General features: G+C 38.7%; 3 protein-coding genes across 3 annotated transcripts; 1 reads left to right on the plus strand and 2 right to left on the minus strand.

The window, feature by feature from the left end:
* Window positions 1–2,802: 2,802 nt before the first annotated feature.
* On the minus strand, window positions 2,803–4,221 carry LOC145126856 (uncharacterized). The gene is made up of 2 exons (XM_079062143.1): window positions 3,636–4,221; window positions 2,803–3,524 (listed from the first exon to the last, which is right to left on the minus strand). Exons 1-2 carry the CDS (start codon window positions 4,219–4,221, stop codon window positions 2,803–2,805), a joined length of 1,308 nt encoding a protein of 435 aa, XP_078918269.1.
* Window positions 4,222–12,291: 8,070 nt separating this feature from the next.
* Window positions 12,292–13,641, plus strand: LOC145126857 (uncharacterized). Its single transcript, XM_079062144.1, has 3 exons — window positions 12,292–12,297; window positions 12,715–12,724; window positions 12,905–13,641. The coding sequence occupies exons 1-3, from the start codon at window positions 12,292–12,294 to the stop codon at window positions 13,639–13,641; spliced, it is 753 nt and encodes a 250-aa protein (XP_078918270.1).
* Window positions 13,642–18,401: 4,760 nt separating this feature from the next.
* Window positions 18,402–19,121, minus strand: LOC145126859 (uncharacterized). Its single transcript, XM_079062145.1, has one exon. The coding sequence runs from the start codon at window positions 19,119–19,121 to the stop codon at window positions 18,402–18,404; it is 720 nt and encodes a 239-aa protein (XP_078918271.1).
* Window positions 19,122–20,375: the final 1,254 nt, after the last annotated feature.

Consider the following 20,375-nt stretch of genomic DNA (forward strand, 5'->3'; position numbering starts at 1 on the left):
GATGATACGGACAGAACATGCATACATGCCACATCTGTCTCATAAATTCGCCAACAATCACCCCTTGAATTTCTGAGTCGAGAGTAATTCTTGCACGCCAAGCAATGCTCTCATCTCTGTGAATCTTATTCGAGCTAAGGCCTTTGTAAGAGGATCTGCTCGTTGCTTATCTCCCGAAACATGCTCAACAATCACTTGCTCGTTTTCCACACGCTCTCGTATGAAGTGGAATCATATGTGAATGTGTTTGCTTCTTCCATGAAATACAGGATTCTCTGATAGTGCAATTGCTGATTTGTTGTCTATACGAATCATCACCTTTTGTTTCTTCATTCCTGTCAGCTAAGCCAATAACTCCCTTAACCAAACTGCCTGACACGCAGCTGTGGTAGCTTCACACGAGGACAATGCTATTGTATATTGCTTCTGGGAGCACCATGTGATAGGAGAGTCACCAAGGTAGAAAACATGCCATGTTGTACTTCTACCATCATCAACATCAACATTATGATTGCTATCACTCTAACCTATCAAGCTCATATTTTTACTTCGTTTATATACTATTCCAAAAAATAGAGTACCACGCAAGTAATGAAGAATTTGCTTGATGGCGCGCGCGTGAGATTCTCTTGGACTTTGCATATAACGACTAACTACTCCAACCGAATATGCTAAATTTGGACGAGTGTGTAAGAGATATCGTAAACAACCCACTAATTTTCGATAATGGGTAGCTCCAACTTCAGGCTCATCTTCAGCTTTTGACAACTTTAGTCCCGACTCCATCGGACATTGAGTTGCATTACATTCTTGCATGCCTGCCTCTTTTAGAATCTTCATAGCATAACTATCTTCCTTCACCTTTACACAACCATTTTCTTGCAATACTTCAATACCCAAGTAGCAAGTTAGTTCACCAAGGTCCGACATTTCAAACTGTAATGCCATTAGTCTCTTGAATTGGTTTATAAACTCTAAACTTGTTCCCGTCACAAACAAATCATTTACATAAACTGCAACTATTATGTATTCTCCACTTGCAACCTTTCTATAAAACGCATTTTCTTGCATGCACCGTTTAAAACCCATATTCTTTAACATGTTATTAAGCTTCAAATTCCATGCTCTCGGAGATTTTCGAAGACCGTATAAAGCTTTTGCCAATTTGTAGACTTTTCTTTCTTCACCTTGCTTCACGAAACCTTCTGGTTGGCACACGTACACTTCTTCCTTTAAACCTCTATATAAAAATGCAGTTTTTACATCTAAGTGATGAATCTTCCATCCGTTCCCGGCCGCGAGAGCAATCAATAATCTTATTGTCTCAAGTCGAGCTACTGGCGCGAATACTTCATCAAAGTCAATGCCTTGCTCTTGTACATAGCCTTTTGCTACTAGACACGCTTTGTACCTTGTAATCGCTCCATTCGTATTTCTTATAATTTTATACACCATCTTAACCCGATAGGTTTAGCATCTTTAGGCGGAGGAACTAATTTCCAAGTATTATTCTTCTCGATGGAGTCAATTTCGGCCTTCATTGCATCGAGCCAATTCTTGTTCACTTTGGCTTCCTTAAAATTCTTTGGTTCTTCATCAAATGACAACATTAAATGATCCACATCTAACTCGTAGTCATTTAATCTTCTTGGCAACACTGAAGTTCGAGTGGACCACCGAAGTGGGACAAAACTTGCATCGTTATTTTGATCATGAGCACGTTGCGATGGGCTGCTATCATTGTTATAAGTGTCATTGGTTTGGTCGGTTTGGGCCGGATCAGTGAATTGTTCGGTTTCTGTTGCAGTTGGGATCGAACCACCATTATCTTGGGTTGCTTGACCATTACTCCACAAGACCGTAAATGTACCCGGTCTAATTCCATCTTGATTTTTGGGTTCATTATTCCATTGCCATGTCTTATTTTCATCACAAACTACATGGGCACTAATAATAATTTTATTTTCCCGTGGATTATATAACCGAAATCCTCCCGAATTGGGTTCCTTTCCCAAATATACCAACGGTTGTGACCTATCATCAAGCTTCTTCAAATATTTTGAGACTAGTCTTTCATATGCAATACAACCAAATACTTTCAAGTCTTAAATGTTCGGTTTTTCACCATAAAATTTCTCGAATGGTGTAGCACCTATCAATGCTCGAGTAGGTGTACGATTTATGATGAATGTTCCATGTCGTACCGCTTCGCCCCAAAAGTGGTTTGGAATATCTTTCGCTTTCATTAGGCACCATGTCATCTCGAGTAGAGTCCGATTTCTCCGTTCGACTATACCGTTTTGTTGAGGTGCATAAGGAGCAGTCAGCATATGTGGAATCCCTTCTTCATCACAAAAACGGTTCAACTCAGTTGATGTGAATTCTCCACCTCTATCCGTATGGAAAGTCTTGATCTCTTTATTGGTTCGTTTTTCAATTGATATCTTGAATCGTTTAATAATTCCGGATGCATCGCTTTTGTGCTTCAAAAGAAAAGACCACATATATCTAGAATAATCATCAATAAGAACTAAAATATAAATATTACCCGCTTGGGTGGGAGGATCAACCGGTCCACAAATATCTCCATGCACCATCTTGAGAATATTTATAGCTCTATAATTAGCTTTCTTTGCAAACGACTGCTTTGTTTGTTTTCCAACCATGCACGATACACAAGTCTTGATGTTGGATTACCGGTACCCCTTTAGCTAGCTTGTGCATCAAGTTTATCACGCCAAAATTAATATGGCCAAGTCGCGCGTGCCATAACCAAGCTTTATCATTAAACTTGGCTTGTAATCAATGTGGTTTTCCAACTTTTAACTCTATTTTGTAGAGTCGGTTCGCACTTCTCGGGACTTTCATAAGTAATCTTCCATCTCCATCTCGCATGGTTAGGAAATCACCTCGCATCCGAATATCACAACCGGCTATTGTAGATGGCCCGAGGCTAATAACATTGCTACGAAGTGATAGAATATAATAAATACCCTTCATTAATTTTTGCTCACCGCTTTTCCCTTCGAACAAAATTGACCCTTTTCCTTTAATGCTACCACATGATCCATCTCCAAATCTCACTCTACCCATTATATTCTTATTTAATTCAGAAAAATAAGAATAGTTGCCGGTCATGTGGTTGCTTGCACCATTATCTAAGTACCAAATTCTGTCTTCATCGGTATTCGCTTCAATTTTTGGAGGGATATATTTGTCTTCATTCAAGAACACCGTTTCTTGAATTGTATTCATCATAAAGAACGTCCCTTCTTCATGATTTGTATCTCCTTCGTGTGTTTGATTAAGGTTAGCCTCATGATTTTTTATTCGGTCCGGGCATATTGAAGCAAAGTGTCCATATTTATCACACCGATAACATTGGATGTTTGAGAGATCTCTTTGCTCGCATTGTTTTCTTTTTTGCTTTTGATCGTCACGATTTTTAGTGGATTCTGAGTGACCATGATTTTGGGTGTTACCCCGACCACGTCCACCGCCACGTCCACCACCTTGTCCTCTTCCTGGATTATTTGAACCCCGACCTCTACCTCATGATGAATCTGTATTTCTATTGGACGATACGGTTTTGGAATACAGTAATTTATTTTGAGTCTCGATTACTTTGTTTTCACCTTTGATTCTTTCTTCATAAGCTTTTAAGCGACCAACCATGTCTTCAAAGCCTATCGTTTTAAGGTCCAAAACTTGTTCAAGGACTGCAACTATGTGAACAAATCGCCTAGGAAGGCTCATAATAAACTTCTTTGCAAGCTTCTGTTCAGTCATGACCTTTCCTAGTGAAGCGGATTTCGAAGCAATTCCGGATAATTTTGCAGCGAACTCATCTATTGTACTGGTATCACTCATCTTTAGATTTTCAAATTCCGTGATTAGAGTTTGGAGTCGGGCTTCCTTCACATGATCAACTCCTAGGTTACGAGTTTTAATCGCTTCCCACATCTCTTTTCCGGTTTTCAAATTACCGATTTGAAGGATTAAATCCTCCGGAATCGATTGAAACAACAATCCTTTCACGATGTTGTTTTTCTTCACGTTATCTAGTCCGGGATCAATCACATCCCAAATGCCATGAATCCCGAGTAGCACCTCCATGCGCATACTTGAAATTGTGTAGTTCGTCGATGTCAAAGTCGGACATTGGAATGTGAACGACGTGTGTTCCTTAGCCGGTGGTGGGGACGATTCTCCTCCCGACATCTTGGTTCAATTTCTGATTCCTCCACACAAAAAAAAAAAATTGATTTTTTTTTTTGCTTAATATTTCTCAAATTAATTGAATTCATGTCAATATCGCTTAGCAAATCAAATCTGATCAGATTTTGGGCCCAAAATAGAGAATAAAGAGGTCAACATGCAATATGAGTTCGGATTTGTATAAGATTTTGGGCCCAAAATAGAGAATAAAGAGGTCAACATGCAATATGAGTTCGGATTTGTATAAGGCCCAGAACAAAGAGAAAAAAACACGTTTATTATTTTGTATTTTAGGGTAAAACAGTTTCTATGTTTCTTGCCTTTCAGATTTTCCACACAAGAAACAGGAAGTCAGGAACAGTAGCGATTCACACGAGAACTCTGAACAATTACTCCACACGAGGGCTTCAAGCAATCACCGATTTCACCAACACTGAAATCGTCGATTTCACCACATAAGTTGTGAACACCTTAGGAAAACAGATGGCAAGAAAGTTGTCTCTTCGGTCTCCACTTGAATAGAAAGACAGAAAAGCCTGTTGACTGTTTTGATTTTACGATAGAACTTCTGCTGTCGCGACTCCACCTTCTATCACAAAGCTTTTTTTTTACTTGCTGCACAGGTTCTCTTCAATCATAAATTCACCTTGCTCTATCGCTTTGATACCAATTAAAGGGAAACAGAAAGCTATTACTGCATAAACTCGCAGGTTTGTTTTATTGAAGAAAAATCACTCAAAAACTTCAATCGATCATACCTGATTATAGGAACCTATTAACTATATATATACAAAACAAAACTAATTAGTATATATAACTCAAGGAGTTCTAGAATAACTTGGACAACAGACCAAGGCTTGGACAACACTCCAAGTAAATAGATGATACGGACAGAACACGCATACATGCCACATCTGTCTCATAAATTCGCCAACATGCTCTTCATCCTTTTTACACTCTACTCTCTATAAGTCTTTTTTAAGTTATCTTCATTAAAACCTTTTACCCTAATTTGCTGTGATGTTCGTGACTTCGTGGTACAAAATCTATTGCAAAATCTGATTTAGGTGTAATGGATTTCTACCTACCAATTTAATGCGTTCGCCCTAATCTGATTAGTTTGCCTTAGTTTGGTCTGACGACTGACGTAATCCACCTTGTTTGAGTTTTTTCCCTTAATTTAATTTGGTTAATTAACACTGCTTTTTACACTTTACACTTAGTAAAGGTGTGATTTAGTTTGCAGTATAAGCTGTTTTGATATATAATTCTATAGTAACCTGCTGCTAAGGCTTTGCGGTATGAATTGGGCTTGGCTACGCGTAGTGCCTACGTGGCAAGGCCACCTACGCGTGAACACCGCCCCAGGTGTGCGTAGGTGCCTTGTGGCGTAGGTGTGGCTACGGACGAAGACGATCGACTTAATTGGTGCAACATTTTTGACCGTTCCTTTTTTCTTTCTTTGACCGTTACCAACGTAAAAAAAAAAAATCAAACAAAACTTAACACACATATATAAATACATACACAACATATAAACAAACACATTTTCCCCCACATCAGAAACATATTTCTATTCCCTCTTTCAAACATACTTTCAAACATAGATATGAATAATTTTGCGGATTCGATTTACTCTTTTTCATCCGATGATGATGGTAGCTTTGATGAGGATGACTTGGTGTTGCACACGTTGTTGTCTGCGGCACGCAATAGGGTGCAACAAAGAAGCGAAAGTTCAAATACCGAAAAGAGGCATAGAATTTCGATAGTTCGGGATCGTATGGCGGCACACAAGCTTTTGGTACGTGATTACTTTGCCCATGATAGTGTGTATGACCTATCAAAATTTCAAGACCGATTTTGTATTAGTAAAAATTTATTTTTACGTATTGCTAGAGATTTGGAAAACAATTATGAATTTTTCCAATTGAGATAGGATGCAAGAGGTAAACGTGGTTTTAGTACATTACAAAAATGCACAACAACCCTTAGACAATTGGCAAACGGCATAGCAGCAGATGCGTCAGATGAGTATCTGGAAAATGTCTGAGAGGTTTGGGCGAGAAAATGCTTATCTTTTTTGTGAGTATGTCATATAGCTTTATGGTGACATATATTTATGACATCCAACTAGAAATGATATCGAACAGTTGTATGCCGCACATGAAGCTAAACATGGCTTACCAGGAATGCTTAGCAGCATTGATTGTACACATTGGGAGTGGGGAAATTGTCTCAATGCATGGCGAGGTCAATTCACACGAGGTGATCATGGCGTGCCGACTATTATACTAGAGGTCGTTGCTTCACATGACCTATGGTTTTGGCATGCATTCTTTGGTATGGCGGGGTCAAACAACGACCTGAATGTGCTTGGAGCCTCTCCGATATTTAATGATATTTTGCAGGGTAAAGCACCAAACATGTTGGTCGTTGTGAATAAACATCAATATAATTATGGGTATTACCTTGGTGATGGGATATATCCAGAGTACGCTACGTTTGTCAAGTCGTACTTATTTCCGGCCGATGAAAAACGAAAATTGTTCAAGTTAGCATAAGAATCGGCAAAGAAGGATGTGGAACGGGCGTTTGGGGTCCTCAAACAAAAGTGGCACATTATCGGACATCTGGCACGGTCATGGGATAGGGGGAAATTGACGAAGGTGTTGACTGCTTGTGTTATTTTACATAACATGATAATAGAAAAAGAGGGTATGGCTATTTGCATGTATAATCCAAAAGATATTTACGTTATGATTTGACTGAGCATATATGACAAAGATAATTCCAACAACACGGTGGCAATGACGAAGACAGGGATGACGACGAGTAATATTTTCTATGTTTTTTAGTAATTTAGGTTTTAAATGATAAAGTTTTTTTAAGTAATGTAGATTTTAAATTTCTGTTGTTTAAATTAATGTAAAATGTTTTTAATTAATATTTATGTTTTTATTTTTGTTTAATCATTATTTTTTAAATTATTCTAATGTAAAAAAAAAAAAAGGAAAAACTGATGTGGAGCGATGACCATTTCCAAGAATTAGTGGGTTGGTAGTAGGTTGGTAGTGGAGCTGACATGGCGATGAGGTGACATCATTTTTTCGGTAGGTTGGGTGTGACCATACCCCTTAGCCTAACAACCATTGAAATGGAAGTTATTTTGTTTTTCTTATCTTTTAGTGGCGTGTAACAACCCAATTTTCACGTCCAAAATTTTCATTTTTATAAATTACTTTAATTAAAACATTCGTAGGAAAAACATTGTCAAATCATAACATCTCATGAAACTGTGTATAATGTCTGAAAATCCAAGTCATAAAATAGTGATAATATCATAGTACAATCCCAAGGAAAACTCATAATGCGGAATCTGAGGTGTGTGTATGATGTGCAGCTACCGCGCCGGCTCCTTCCCCTTCGCTGAAGAGGTACCTGAAACAAAACTGAAAACTGTAAGCACGAAGCTTAGTGAGTTCCCCCACAATACCACATACCATACAATATACCGTCAGGCAATTCTGGGGCGCCTGACTTACCCAGGTCAAACCATTCTGGGGTGTTTGGCGTACCCAAGTCAAGCCATTCTAGGGTGCTTGACGTATCCGTCGGTCTATTTCACCCGACTACCGGGGACTATTTCACCCTCTACTACTACCACATAAACACATAGCATAACATAATGTACTGTCAGACAATTCTGGGGTGTCTGACTTACCCAGGTCAAACCATTCTGGGGTGTTTGACGTACCCAAGTCAAGCCATTCTGGGGTGCTTGACGTACCCGTCGGTCTATTTCACCCGACAACCGGGGACTATTTCACCCCCTACTACTACCATATAACACATAGCATGAAAACACATAAACATAACAGGTAGCCGCAAACCTAGATGATTATCACAAAGACAATCATCTAACATACAACTCCTACTAGTGGGCCGACATTGTGGCCGTAGACCCACCGCTACTGGAAGGTAACTCACCTCGAAAGGCTGACTGCTGAAAAACTGCTCGACAACTGACTGACTGCTGCTCCGGTAACCCTCCAGCTATAATCCCACAAAACACTCGGTTAGAATCTGATATCTACTCTTAGGGTAAAATGACTATTTTACCCCTAACCAAGTCCAAGTCAAAGTCAACTTCCAGTTGACCCGACTCGTCGAGTTGGGCCGCCAACTCGTCGAGTCCCTAACTCTTTACCCGTCCTTATCCACGACTCTACTCGTCGAGTTCAACAACGACTCGACGAGTTTCCCCCTTCTTTATGAACATCGAATGAATCTTCATCCGACTCGCCGAGTCGGATGAACAACTCGTCGAGTCGGATGAACAACTCGTCGAGTTCACCTTCATCTGATAAACAAGTCATGTCCTTGACTCGCCGAGTTGTATGAACAACTCGTCGAGTTCATCTTCAACTGTAAGGAGATTGCCTTGGACTCGCCGAGTCCGTTCTTGCACTCGTCGAGTCCCATGAACTCCAGATCTAAGGCTAAGTCCAATACGTTGGGTCACTCCCTTGGACCCTCTAAAAACCCTTTTAGTGCTCAACTGGGTTCCTTTAAACCTTAACAGAAAAGGGGAGTTTTGCCTCGGACTCGCAGAGTCCCAAGAACGACTCGTCGAGTCGGGCATGTCCAAGTCTCATTTCTCGATTTCCAGCGTACAACTCTTGACCAAAAGGTAGATCTAAGCTCCTTCAATCGTTCTAGCATGTAAAATTACAAACTTTACGTGCATGCATGGGACTTTGAGCTCAAAAGGACATAAAATAAGCTCTTATGATGCATGGGACCTTAGATGGGTGCAAAAGCAACCCCTAACTGCCTTGTGACTCCCTTAATGACTTGATTCTGAAGCCTCAACCCCCAACCATGCTTGCAATCATGGTTGGTCACCAAAAATGGCTTATAAAAGCCCTAAATCTCCCCAAAAAGGGATCTAACAAATGAAAGAGCAAGGTTACAGCTTTATACCTCCAATGAACTGTGGAAGATGCACAAACTCGGGTTCCCTTGGTCTTCACTTGTTTCCTCAAGCCTTTCCCTCCCTCCTTATGGTCACAACTAGCAAGATCCACCAAAAATGCCTTAGTTCTTCTCAAAAACGGCTAGGGTTTGCTATGGGGAGTTCTGGAAGCATTGGGGAAGAAAGGGAGGCTGAATAAGTGGTTTAAATAGGGTGCAAACCCTCATCTAGGGTTTTGTCCGGACAGCGCCTACTCGCCGAGTCCGGACGCGGACTCGTCGAGTAGGTCATTAAATTTATGTGTCCAATACGCTCCGACTCGACGAGTTGGACCTCAACTCGCCGAGTCCAAGGCCAAAATGCAAGATACTAGAATAAAATACATACTAGGAACCAGGTGCTACATGGCGGTTCACTAATTGATTTGTTCATATGTGTTTTACACTTCCCTTATCAATACTATATAGGGACATGGGAACCTATGATTTAGTTGGCTATATTTCCTAACTACAAACATATTAGGAAGTAATTAGGGCAAATGTTTTTATTAATCAATCATACAATGACTACTCTACTTACCTTTATACCTCTCAGCTCAGATCTACCATCATCAATACTCTTAATAATTGCTACCCATTTAGAAGTTACAACAACAAAAGGTTTTACCATGTGGGAGATCTTCATTCTTCCAAGTACCATTTTGATTAACAACATTCATCTCTTCAAGAACTGCTAATTCCCACACTCGGTCATCTAGGACTTTCTTAATCTTTCTACGTACAATCAAATGTATGCCTTGGATTTATAACTTTGGAACAAGTATTAGTAAGATAATTAGAATGTTTTATCCATTTTCTCATAGTTATTGAAACATCAAGATCAAAAATAACAGGCGACTGATGGTTTGTAGGAGATAGAGGTGAAATGGGGTTATCTTGAGTTTACAAAATCTTGTCGGCTAACAGTTTTTAGATGATTTAGACCATTTTCTAAATCAAATTAGCAACCAATTCCTGATTACTAACAAGTAAGAAAATTAGAATACAACCATGTATGCACATTCTCAACAAAGACAATTTTTAAGTTTCTCTATTTTACTTCTTTGTTTAGATATACAACAAAAGACCATGTTATGACTTATGCCATCCATCTATTTGAACATGAACTCATTTAAGTGCTATTGATATCTTTGGTTCTATTTTTTTTAGCTTTTTCAGTTATTGAGATGATGGTGACTGTATGTGTATGACAATCTACAACACATTAGCCATCTAGCCATCGAAACCAGATGCGGTACTTCCCCCTTGATTGTTTGAGTGTTAATCTTTTAGATGTGTGACTTGTTAGTAATCTTATCTTTGTTTTGATTATGGACTATAATTGTCCGGACGTTAATGATAACTAGTCGTGTATTTCCATCTTGCAGCTTATTATGTAAACAGTTTAGTTAATGTCACCAACCCTTTTGCTTAAAGTGGGCACTCTCATCTTTGTTTTTATTTTGGACTATAGTCCTTGGACACTCTATAAAGTGTCTGATGTGACAAGACCATTGGGGTAAAGAAATTGCATCTCAGCCTTCAGCTAAGACTGTTCAACATGCAATTCCAAACACATCAGCTCACAGTTGAAAGAAAGAGGAGGCCGTGTTAATGTCGTTATAAGAGAGGGTGTTGAAGGAGTCCATAGCTTCTTATTGGCATACAGTTGAAGATTCTCGATTAAAGGGTAATGAGATTTACACTTTTGGTTAATTTAGTGTTTGGATTTATAATACAAAGCTTGTCGACCAAGCTGATCACAATACTCCTTCCACGTCGACTACAACTTGGCAGCCACATAGGCATAGACATGCATTCATGTCACCACTTATCGGTTACAATAGGTTTTGTTACCATAATATCAAGTTAGATAAGACTTTATGCTCCTACAATGCTATTAAAAAAAAAAAAAAAAAAAAAACTGAGGGACAATATCAAAACAAAACACAGAACTTCCATATAACATTATCCCATAAAAAAATAGTTTAGCCACTTACTCTTTGAATATAAATATAATTAATCTCTTAAAATCACAATTGTGGGCTTGCTTTTTAATATAAATATAATTAATCTCTTAAAATCATGTTGATGGACGTGTAGAGTGGACTATGGGTTGTTGATGTTCAAATTGTGGGCTGAAATTAAAACAAAAAAGTGGGTTGCCATTGTTCCATTTTAAAACTTCTTTTACAACCCTTTTTTATGTTTTCATATAATATTTTTACTTGTGTTTTTTATAACTTTTTAAAAGAAGAAATTTCTAAAAGCTCTAAAAATTTTAAACAAGAAAGTTTATAAAACGTTATAAATAAGTTACAATAATGTTAGAAATATTGTAAAATAATAAAGTTTAAAAACATTGTATAAATATCTTTAACAGTTTGGAGCAATTCATTTTGAATTAAATTTAAACAAAATTTAAAATTTAAAATTTAAACCTAAATTGTAACAAAATTTATAATTAGACAAAAAAAAAAATTAAAATGAATGTTGTTTAAAAAACATATGGGTGTGTGTAGCCCCACACATATCATATTATTTGAGATTGTTTAAAATTTCCTATTCTTTTTCTACAAAAGACCTCAAGTTTCTTTCATCTAATTTTTTCAAAACTTAGTTATCACCGTACAACGAGTGAGAGATAAACAATCAACAAACTGTCGGTAAATTTTTTTGTATGGTAAAATCTATTTTTTTAAACACTACATCCATAGCTCTTGAAGATATAACATTACTATGCATAATCCGTTGTATTTTATCTAAAAGTTTCATTGTATCCGGTATGAAGAAACCAAACGTATCAAATGCTAATAGTATGATAGAGACATCTATCAAACAGAAATAGAAAACAAAACTAATACTGTTAAAACTTTTATTTAATATTCAGATAATTTAAAATTAAATCGTTAAACAAAATTTAAAATAGACAAAAGTATTTTTTTTAAAAATCTTTTTAGAAAAATCATAACTCAATTATTTAGGTTACATGTATTGTTTCACGGTCTCTGTTGTACCTCCTCCCTACGCCCAACAATTCTACGCTCAACGCTATCAATGCAGGTATATTTTCCTCCTCGCATCTGCTTGTAGAGTCATCTTCTCTATTTAATTTCACCTTATATATATATATATATATATATATATATATATATATATATATATATATATATATATATATATATATATATATAATAGGGGTCAATACATATCGCCAGAAGGCAATCTTATATTGTTTTGTCTATTTGATCTATTTGTCCTTAGTCCGACTATTTTGCCCTAATCTGATCGTACCTGATTTTAGTTTTTGCACTTAATTGATTCCAGGTGTTCTAGTCACTTTATTTTGGTTATTCAAACAGGTATTTGCAGTTTAAAGTTAGTAAAATTGCAATTTTGTTTGCAAAATAAGCTGTTGTGATCTGTTTTGTGAACAACCATTGAAATTGATATTTTATCTTCCATTTTTACCTTTTATAGGTGGTTAGAAGTTAGTACTCATGGTATAGTATTATGCGGTACATTTCCCCTATCAATGTTGTAAAGGGTCTTGTAAACATATGATTTAGACTATTTATATAATCAGTAGGCTATCGTCTCCTAATTACAAACAAAATCTTGGGAACGAAGTTTTTATCATGTGGGATTTATTTTCCTTTTGCATTTGTAGGAATGGCCAAGACAAGGAGTATGACCAGAAACCAGAATCATGATGATGATGCATCATCATCATCATCTAGCAGGAAGAGGAACAAGAGTTTTGACAAGGGTCACGTAGGACCTTGGTCAGATGTTAATCATGACGTGCTTTTTCTAGTTATGATGCAACTAAGAGTTGTTGATTTTTTTGCATTCAGTGGAGTTTGCAAGTCATGGAGGTCATTTGCAGTCTCTAACAGGAGAATGTTTATGGTGTCTAAACCACCATTGAAGATACGTATAAAGCCCCATGCTAATAATCAAGACTGCTACATCTACCTGAAGGAGGACTTTGAAGAGCCAATGTTTAAAACCATCCTTCCCCATTCTGCTGGAAGGATCTGTTTTGGATTGACTTGTGGTTACCTGATCTTGTTCAGTAGGGAAACCCATGGCTTCTGGCTTGTGAATCCAATCACAAGGCATCAACTTCATTTCCCTGATTTCCCCTTACGTGTTTCTGCTCTGCCTACTAAACAGAAAGGAATGAGGGCTATCATGGGTATCCTTGTCTTTTCACCTTCAATATCTGGGTGGGTGTTTGTTGTGTTAAGTTCAAAATTATGGCTATCTTTTTATATCGCGGGTAAACCAGGATGGAATCATGTCTCCTCTTCTCTCCCCATTGTTGATGTACATGTTTTTAAAGGGAAGATATATACTCTACACTCTGATTGTTCTTTAGGTGAACTTATAGACTCAATCTGAACTCAAAGTGGAAGGGAAAATGGATGTTACTTGAAACAAAGAGTTTTCGGAAGCCAGACTTGTACTTTCTGCGACTTGTGAGTTCAAATGAAAAGCTTTTTGTGATAAGTTGGTTTTCAAGACCTAAAATGGTCATGGAACTAGATTTTGGGGAAATGAAATGGGTGTCGCTAGAAAAGACAATACAAGAATATGCAATCTTTTATAGCTACTTGAAGTCTTGTGTTGTTATTAAACCAGAGTCATGGACACGACAAAAGAGCTATGGCCACTTCCTTGACACTAATAAAAAAAGTCGATAAGGTGTGTATAGCAAAGGGATGTGGTACTTCCCTGACGATTGTTTGAATTTTAATCTCTTAGATGAGTGATGACTTGTTAAAACTCTTATCTTTCTTTTTGTTTTTTCATTTAAAAAAAAAAGATTTTAGAGCTATTAAATTTCTGTATATAATATTTTTATGACAGTAAGAAACAGCTTTGCATTTTAAATGTTTCATTCCTTCAATAGGACTCAAGGTGATCCGAGCGTTGATTCTCCTAATCACATGAATAAATAAATACATAAATCTAGTTTACAACATAACCATAAATAACAATTGCTTGGTGTTACTAAAAACCAAATACATTATAGTCTGTGATGGGAATACATAAACATAAAACACATAATCTAATACCAACTTTTGTGGAAACGGCTAGTCTTCTGATCAAGGTTCTGTTGCTCTGGGAGTCAAATGATTTTCGTTTTGAGCTTGTGTTCCTGTTTCCTAAACAGCAGCCCTGTTTGTGTTTGAGTATTTCCCCGTCGAATTCTTGATTTTTCCTGTAATCCTGTTTGTGTTTGTGTTTTAGCATTTTCCCTGTTGTCTGTCAGCTTCTTTTTGTGTTTGTAAGTATATATTTTGTGCAACTTTTTGAGTGACATTTTGTCTTAGATATATATATTACGAGACGGAAATGAAAAACAAGATTTTTAACTTATTATACTTTTATAATTTACTACTTTTAGGGCTTATGTTTACTAAATTGCACCTGGCTTTTGTAATATCTGGACTAGGCCATATGATGTTCATCCTGCAAAATCTGATATAGTTGTTATAGATTTTAGCCTACAAATTTGATGTTTTTTGCCTTACTCTGATTATTTTGACTTAGTTTGGTCTGACCTTTTCAACCTGATTTGAGTTTTTACCCGAAATTGTTTCACTATGTTGTAATCAGTTTAATTTGGTCACCTAGGATTTCATTAATCTTTCTATGCACAATCAAATGTATGTCAGGATGAAAAAACTAACAGGCGTACAACAGTTTGTAGGAGACAGAGTTACATTCTCAACAAAGACAATTTTGACTTGTATGTTTTACTTTGTTTAGATATACAATAAAAGACCATATGTATGCCTCTCGTTTTTCCATGGTCAGTCAAGTTAGACATATAATGTCATCCATCTTAGCTGAAACAGGAACTGGTTTATTTGCTATTAATATTTCGGTTTTATTATTTAACCTTCTCATTTAATTGAGATGATGGTGACTGTATGCTAAGGTGAAGTGAACCTTTATGGGGTATTATTGTTGTTAGTTTTAGTCCAATCATCGAACCTTTTTTTTTCATCACATAAAACCAGTGGGAGTTCAATCTTTGTTGTGTATTATGTACTGCTTACATTATGTTTTTTAGTTTTTTTGTTTGCTGTCAAATCTGTATCATGAAAACATAGTGATATGGCCCGGGATCTTGCTCGTGTAATCCTACCCGTATATGTGTTGCTGGAATCCGTTAACAAAGACTAGCCTAGCCCCCTCTAAGGAGACTAAGCTTGATCGGCAATCTAAGAATACAGCTAGGGTTTGACTGAATAATTGCATGCTTTATTTCATAATAATTGACCCTTTAAATAGGGATAACAAGACACTGGAAAAAGGAAACTAAATATTCTAATTAACTAAACATATATTGAAATCTTTAAATAAATAGCATGCAGCAAAAACGAACCCAATTACTCCTTAGCTTTCTTAGGTCGACGCTTGTAGGTCTTTCCATATTTAGCATCCATAACACTACTCCCCTCCTCCGCTTGTCCTCAAGCTCAAAGTTAGGATATGCCTCCTGAAAAGTCTGCCAATCCTCCCATGTAGCACTTTCCTCAACTCCAGCAGCCCATTGAACCAACAACTCTGGCTTGCCTTAAGTGTTACGACCTCGTAGTACCTTAAAGGGAGCAAGCAATGTTTTGCCATCCAAAAGAGGTGGTAACTCAGTAACTACAGTTGATGAAGATCCATGATGCGGTTTCAGCAAGGAAACATGGAAAACGTTGTGGATACGACTCCCTTCTGGTAAAGCCAAGCGATACGCAACCACCCCAATTCGTTCCACTATTTCGAAAGGCCCATAAAACTTTGGAGACAGCTTGGTGAAAGCTGCCTTGGAAACCGTCCATTGCCTATATGGCTGCAATTTCAACCACACCCAATCCCCCACTTGAAACTCCAATGCTCGATGATGCTCATCATAAGCTGACTTCATGCATTGTTGTGCCTCCGAGAGACGCATGCATGGTGGCTTCTTGTAAAAATGACGCATGATTGATTAAAGCTTGGTCGGCTGCCTCCACCTTAGAATGCCCTCCATCATAGTTCAATAAACGAGGTGGATCTCTTCCATAGACGAGCTTGAAAGGTGTGGTTTTGAGAGCTCTGTGATAAGAGGCATTATAACAATACTCTGCCCACGGTAACCACATCAGCCACCAGCGAGGCCTATCCTCAGTTAAACATCTCAAGTACATTTCGATTGTGTGATTAACAACCTCAGTTTGGCCATCACTCTGGGGTGATAAGCTGTTGAAAAATATAGTTTTGTCCCTGATAAACGAAATAAATCCTTCCAAAATGCACTCTGTAAGACTTTGTCACGATCAGACACTATGGTTTCGGGAAGACCATGCAGGTGAACGATTTCTGAAAAAAAAAACTCGAGCCATAGATTCAGCCGTATACGGGTGTCCTAGTGGCAAAAAATGGGCGTATTTAGAGAAATGGTCTACCACCACTAAAAGTACTGATTTATAAATCAGAAACTTTCGAAAGGGCTTTTACCAAATCCATGGACACATCAGCCCAAATGCTCGTCGGAATGGGCAGGGGCTGTAAGAGACCGGATGGTTGTAGTGTTTCCCATTTGTTTCGTTGGCATACGAGACAATGGCGAATATAGTCTTGAATCCTTTTCTTCCAACCCTTCCAATAGAATTCTTGTTGAATGCGTTCCATAGTTTTTTGATTTCCTTCATGTGTGGCATGATGAATACCTGAAAGAACCAATTCAATTAGCGGGGATGTTGGTTGTAAATACGTCCGTCCTTCGTAGAGAATCAGCCCGTTCACCACCGACCACTTGACATTTTCTTCCCCTGCTAAAATTCGGTCACACAATTCACTTACGACGACTGATTTTTCAATTTCGTTCCGGACAACCGGTAAAACATTTGTGCTGACATGAGCTATCGTGTATAAGTCACCTTGTTTAATATCTTCCTCCCATCGTGATAAGGAGTCGGCTGCCCGGTTCAGTGCCCCGACCCGATACTCAACTTCGAAATCAAACCCAAGAAGCTTACTAGCAAAATGTTGTGGTGATGTGGTGAGACGTTGTTCCAATAGAAACTTCAAGCTATAATGATTCGTTTTAATCATAAAATGACGACCCCACAAGTACGGACGCCAATACGTGACTGCTTTGGCCAAACCAATCAACTCCCACTCATATGTTGGAAGCTTATGGTGTCGATCTGCAAGCTTTCGGCTAAAAAATGCAATTGGGTGGCTATGTTGTTGGAGAACCGCGCCTACCCTGCTACCAGAGGCATCACATTCGACTATAAAGGTAGTAGTAAAGTTGGGTAATGCGAGAACGGGTGATTCTGATAGCGCTTGTTTTATGCTTGTAAAGGCTGCTTCCGTTTCATCACTCCAAACAAATGCATTTCGTCTAAGCATGCTGGTCAATGGTGCATCAATAATCCCATAATCGCGAATAAATTTGCGATCATACCCCGCCAATCCAAGGAATCCTCGTAAGGTCCGAATGTTGTGTGGTTTAGGCCATTCTTGTATCGCTTGGATTTTACTTTGGTCAACAGAAACGCTATTTTGGTGAATTATATGGCCCAAATACGCCACCTCTTTGCAACCAAATAAGCACTTTGATATTTTTAGAAACAGACCATGTGCTCGCAACAAACCAAAGACAGTTTGAAGATGAAAATAATGTTTTGTTCCTGTTTTACTGTTATTTAAAATGTCATAAAAAAACTAAGACATACTTACGAAATTGATGGCGGAAAACATCGTTCATTAAACTCTAAAATGTTGATGGCGCGTTGGATAGGCCAAATGGCATTACAAGAAACTCGAAGTGTCCTTGATGAGTGCGGAATGCGGTTTTCTCGATGTCAGTGGCTGCCATGCGAACATGATGGTAGCCTGAAGCCAAATCCAACTTTGAAAAAAAAGTTGCACCATGTAACTCATCAAGGAGCTCTTATACCACCAGAATGTGAAATTTATCCTTGACTGTTTTCGAGTTTAACTCCCGATAATCTACGCAAAATCTCCACGAGCCATCATGTTTTTTAACCAAAAGAACCGGTGAAGAAAATGGAGATTGGCTAGATCCGATGGTACAATTTTGGAGCATCTCATCACATTGCTTCTCAATTTCGTCCTTGAGAATGTGGGGTAGCGGTAAGGGCGGACTACAATAGGTAAATAGGTTCAGTACCATTATGAAGTCGGATCTGGTGGTCACAAGGACGAGAGGGTGGAATCCCTTGAGATTTTTCAAATATATCTGCAAAAGAGCCAAGTAGGTCACCGAAGTCGGGGGCCAAATCTCTTGATGCACCCAGGGCAGTTAGTACGACTGGTTTTGGGGATTCGCCATGCCATTTAATCAGCTTATTATTAACTTTGAAATCCATCTCTCTAACTATAAAATCCCATAATATAGGGCCCAAACTTTTAAGCCAATCTATGCCTAAAACAACATCAAATCCTTCTAATGGAATGGCAAAGAAATCAACCAAGAAATCATTCCCTTGGACCATCATGTGTAAGTTACGACTTACCCCGTTGCTCACCATTTTGCCACCATCAGGTAACGCAATGTGCAAACCTGGCTGATGTCGCACTTGAATTTGGAGATCTTCTGCAGCTTTAGCGGCAATGAAATTGTGGGTGCTTCGACTGTCAAGCAACACCCAAGCCACTCCATTCCCCACAACTGCCCGTAGTTGGAAGGTCTTGTCACTTGTAGTGCATGTAATAGCATTTAGCGAAATTTCTGGTATGATTACCTCTGCCCCTTCTTCATCATCATCTGTTAGCATGATGCAAAACAATTTAGAGCACTTGTGTCCTGCCGAAAACATCTCATCACAGTTGAAGCAGAGTCCTTTAGCTCTCCTTTCAGCCATCTCGAGGGCTGTGAGGCGTTTCCAAGTAGGGTTTTTTGGTTTAGCAATGTTTCCAGTGGTTTCTCGGGTTTTATTCCCTCCTACTGTTCAGTTTTCACTGGCCGGTGGGGCTCCAAAACTCCTAATTCGGCCTGCCTCTGACACCTTAAGTTCAATTTGTCTTGCCAAATTCATGGCAAAATACAAGGTAGCCGACCTTGCGTATTCCACCTCATACCGGATGATACTCGACAACCGTGTACAGAAGTGCCAAATGCTCTGTTCGGGTGTGACCCCGTTGGTTCGGCTCAAAGGAGACTCAGACTTCTCACAATAGTCTTGTACTATTCCAAACTGGTTTAAGCGAGTTAATTCACCTAGTGGGTTCATGCTCATAGTTGGACCGAATCAGATTTTACACTCTTCTGAAAATTCATACCAATTCATTCTGTCTCTCATTCTCCTGAGGTTATGATACCAATTACTGGCGTGTCCTTGAAGAGAAAATGTTGCCTGCCTAACCCAAGCATCAGTTAGGGTTTGTTGTTCTTCAAAGAAATCCTCGCACTTTTGAAGCCACTCTACCGGGTCAGTTTTGCCCTCATACACAGGAAACTCCATCTTTTCAAACCTTGGTACCCTATTACCCCGGTACCCCATCCCCTCCTGGTTATCCTTGAATCCTGTATTATCGTGAACCTCGAATAACTTTGATGGATCTGGTTCCTGACGGATGGTCCCTTTAAACTTGTTGTACCCCTAGTTACCCCCTTCAAACTTGTTGTACCCCCAGTTATGCTTGAATGGTCGGTGGTTCTTTAGTTCTCCATGACTCGACATTCTTTATTGCTCCCCTCCATATTCCTTCCGGTGGGTTTTCTATCGTCCCCCTACCTCTACCGACCACCCCCGAGAGGCCAGGTCCTTTGGTGTTTGGTTTGGTGCCGAAAGTAGCACCTCCCGCCCCCCCCCCTTCCCCGACCTTGCTCTAGTGGATCACTAAACCATTCCCCTTCGTGATCATCATCTACACTTTCTTCCTCAATCACCTGTTTGTTCGACTTATTTTGGCTTTGGGACAGCAACCCTTCCTTAAGTGCGGATTGCTTGGTCTTCAAGGTTTCGATTGCTGCCATTATGTATGTTGTGTGCTGTGTGTTGGGTCTGTTGAATCATAAACGATTCCATATTTTTCACCATCTCATCTATAGGAGTCTGACATCACGAGCGGCTCTGATACCAAATTTGATATTGCCCGGGATCTTGCTCGTGTAA

The sequence above is a fragment of the Lactuca virosa genome, chromosome 7, assembly GCF_052849685.1.
Source record: "Lactuca virosa cultivar CGN04683 chromosome 7, Lactuca_virosa_CGN04683_v6, whole genome shotgun sequence".
Lineage (NCBI taxonomy): Eukaryota > Viridiplantae > Streptophyta > Magnoliopsida > Asterales > Asteraceae > Lactuca > Lactuca virosa.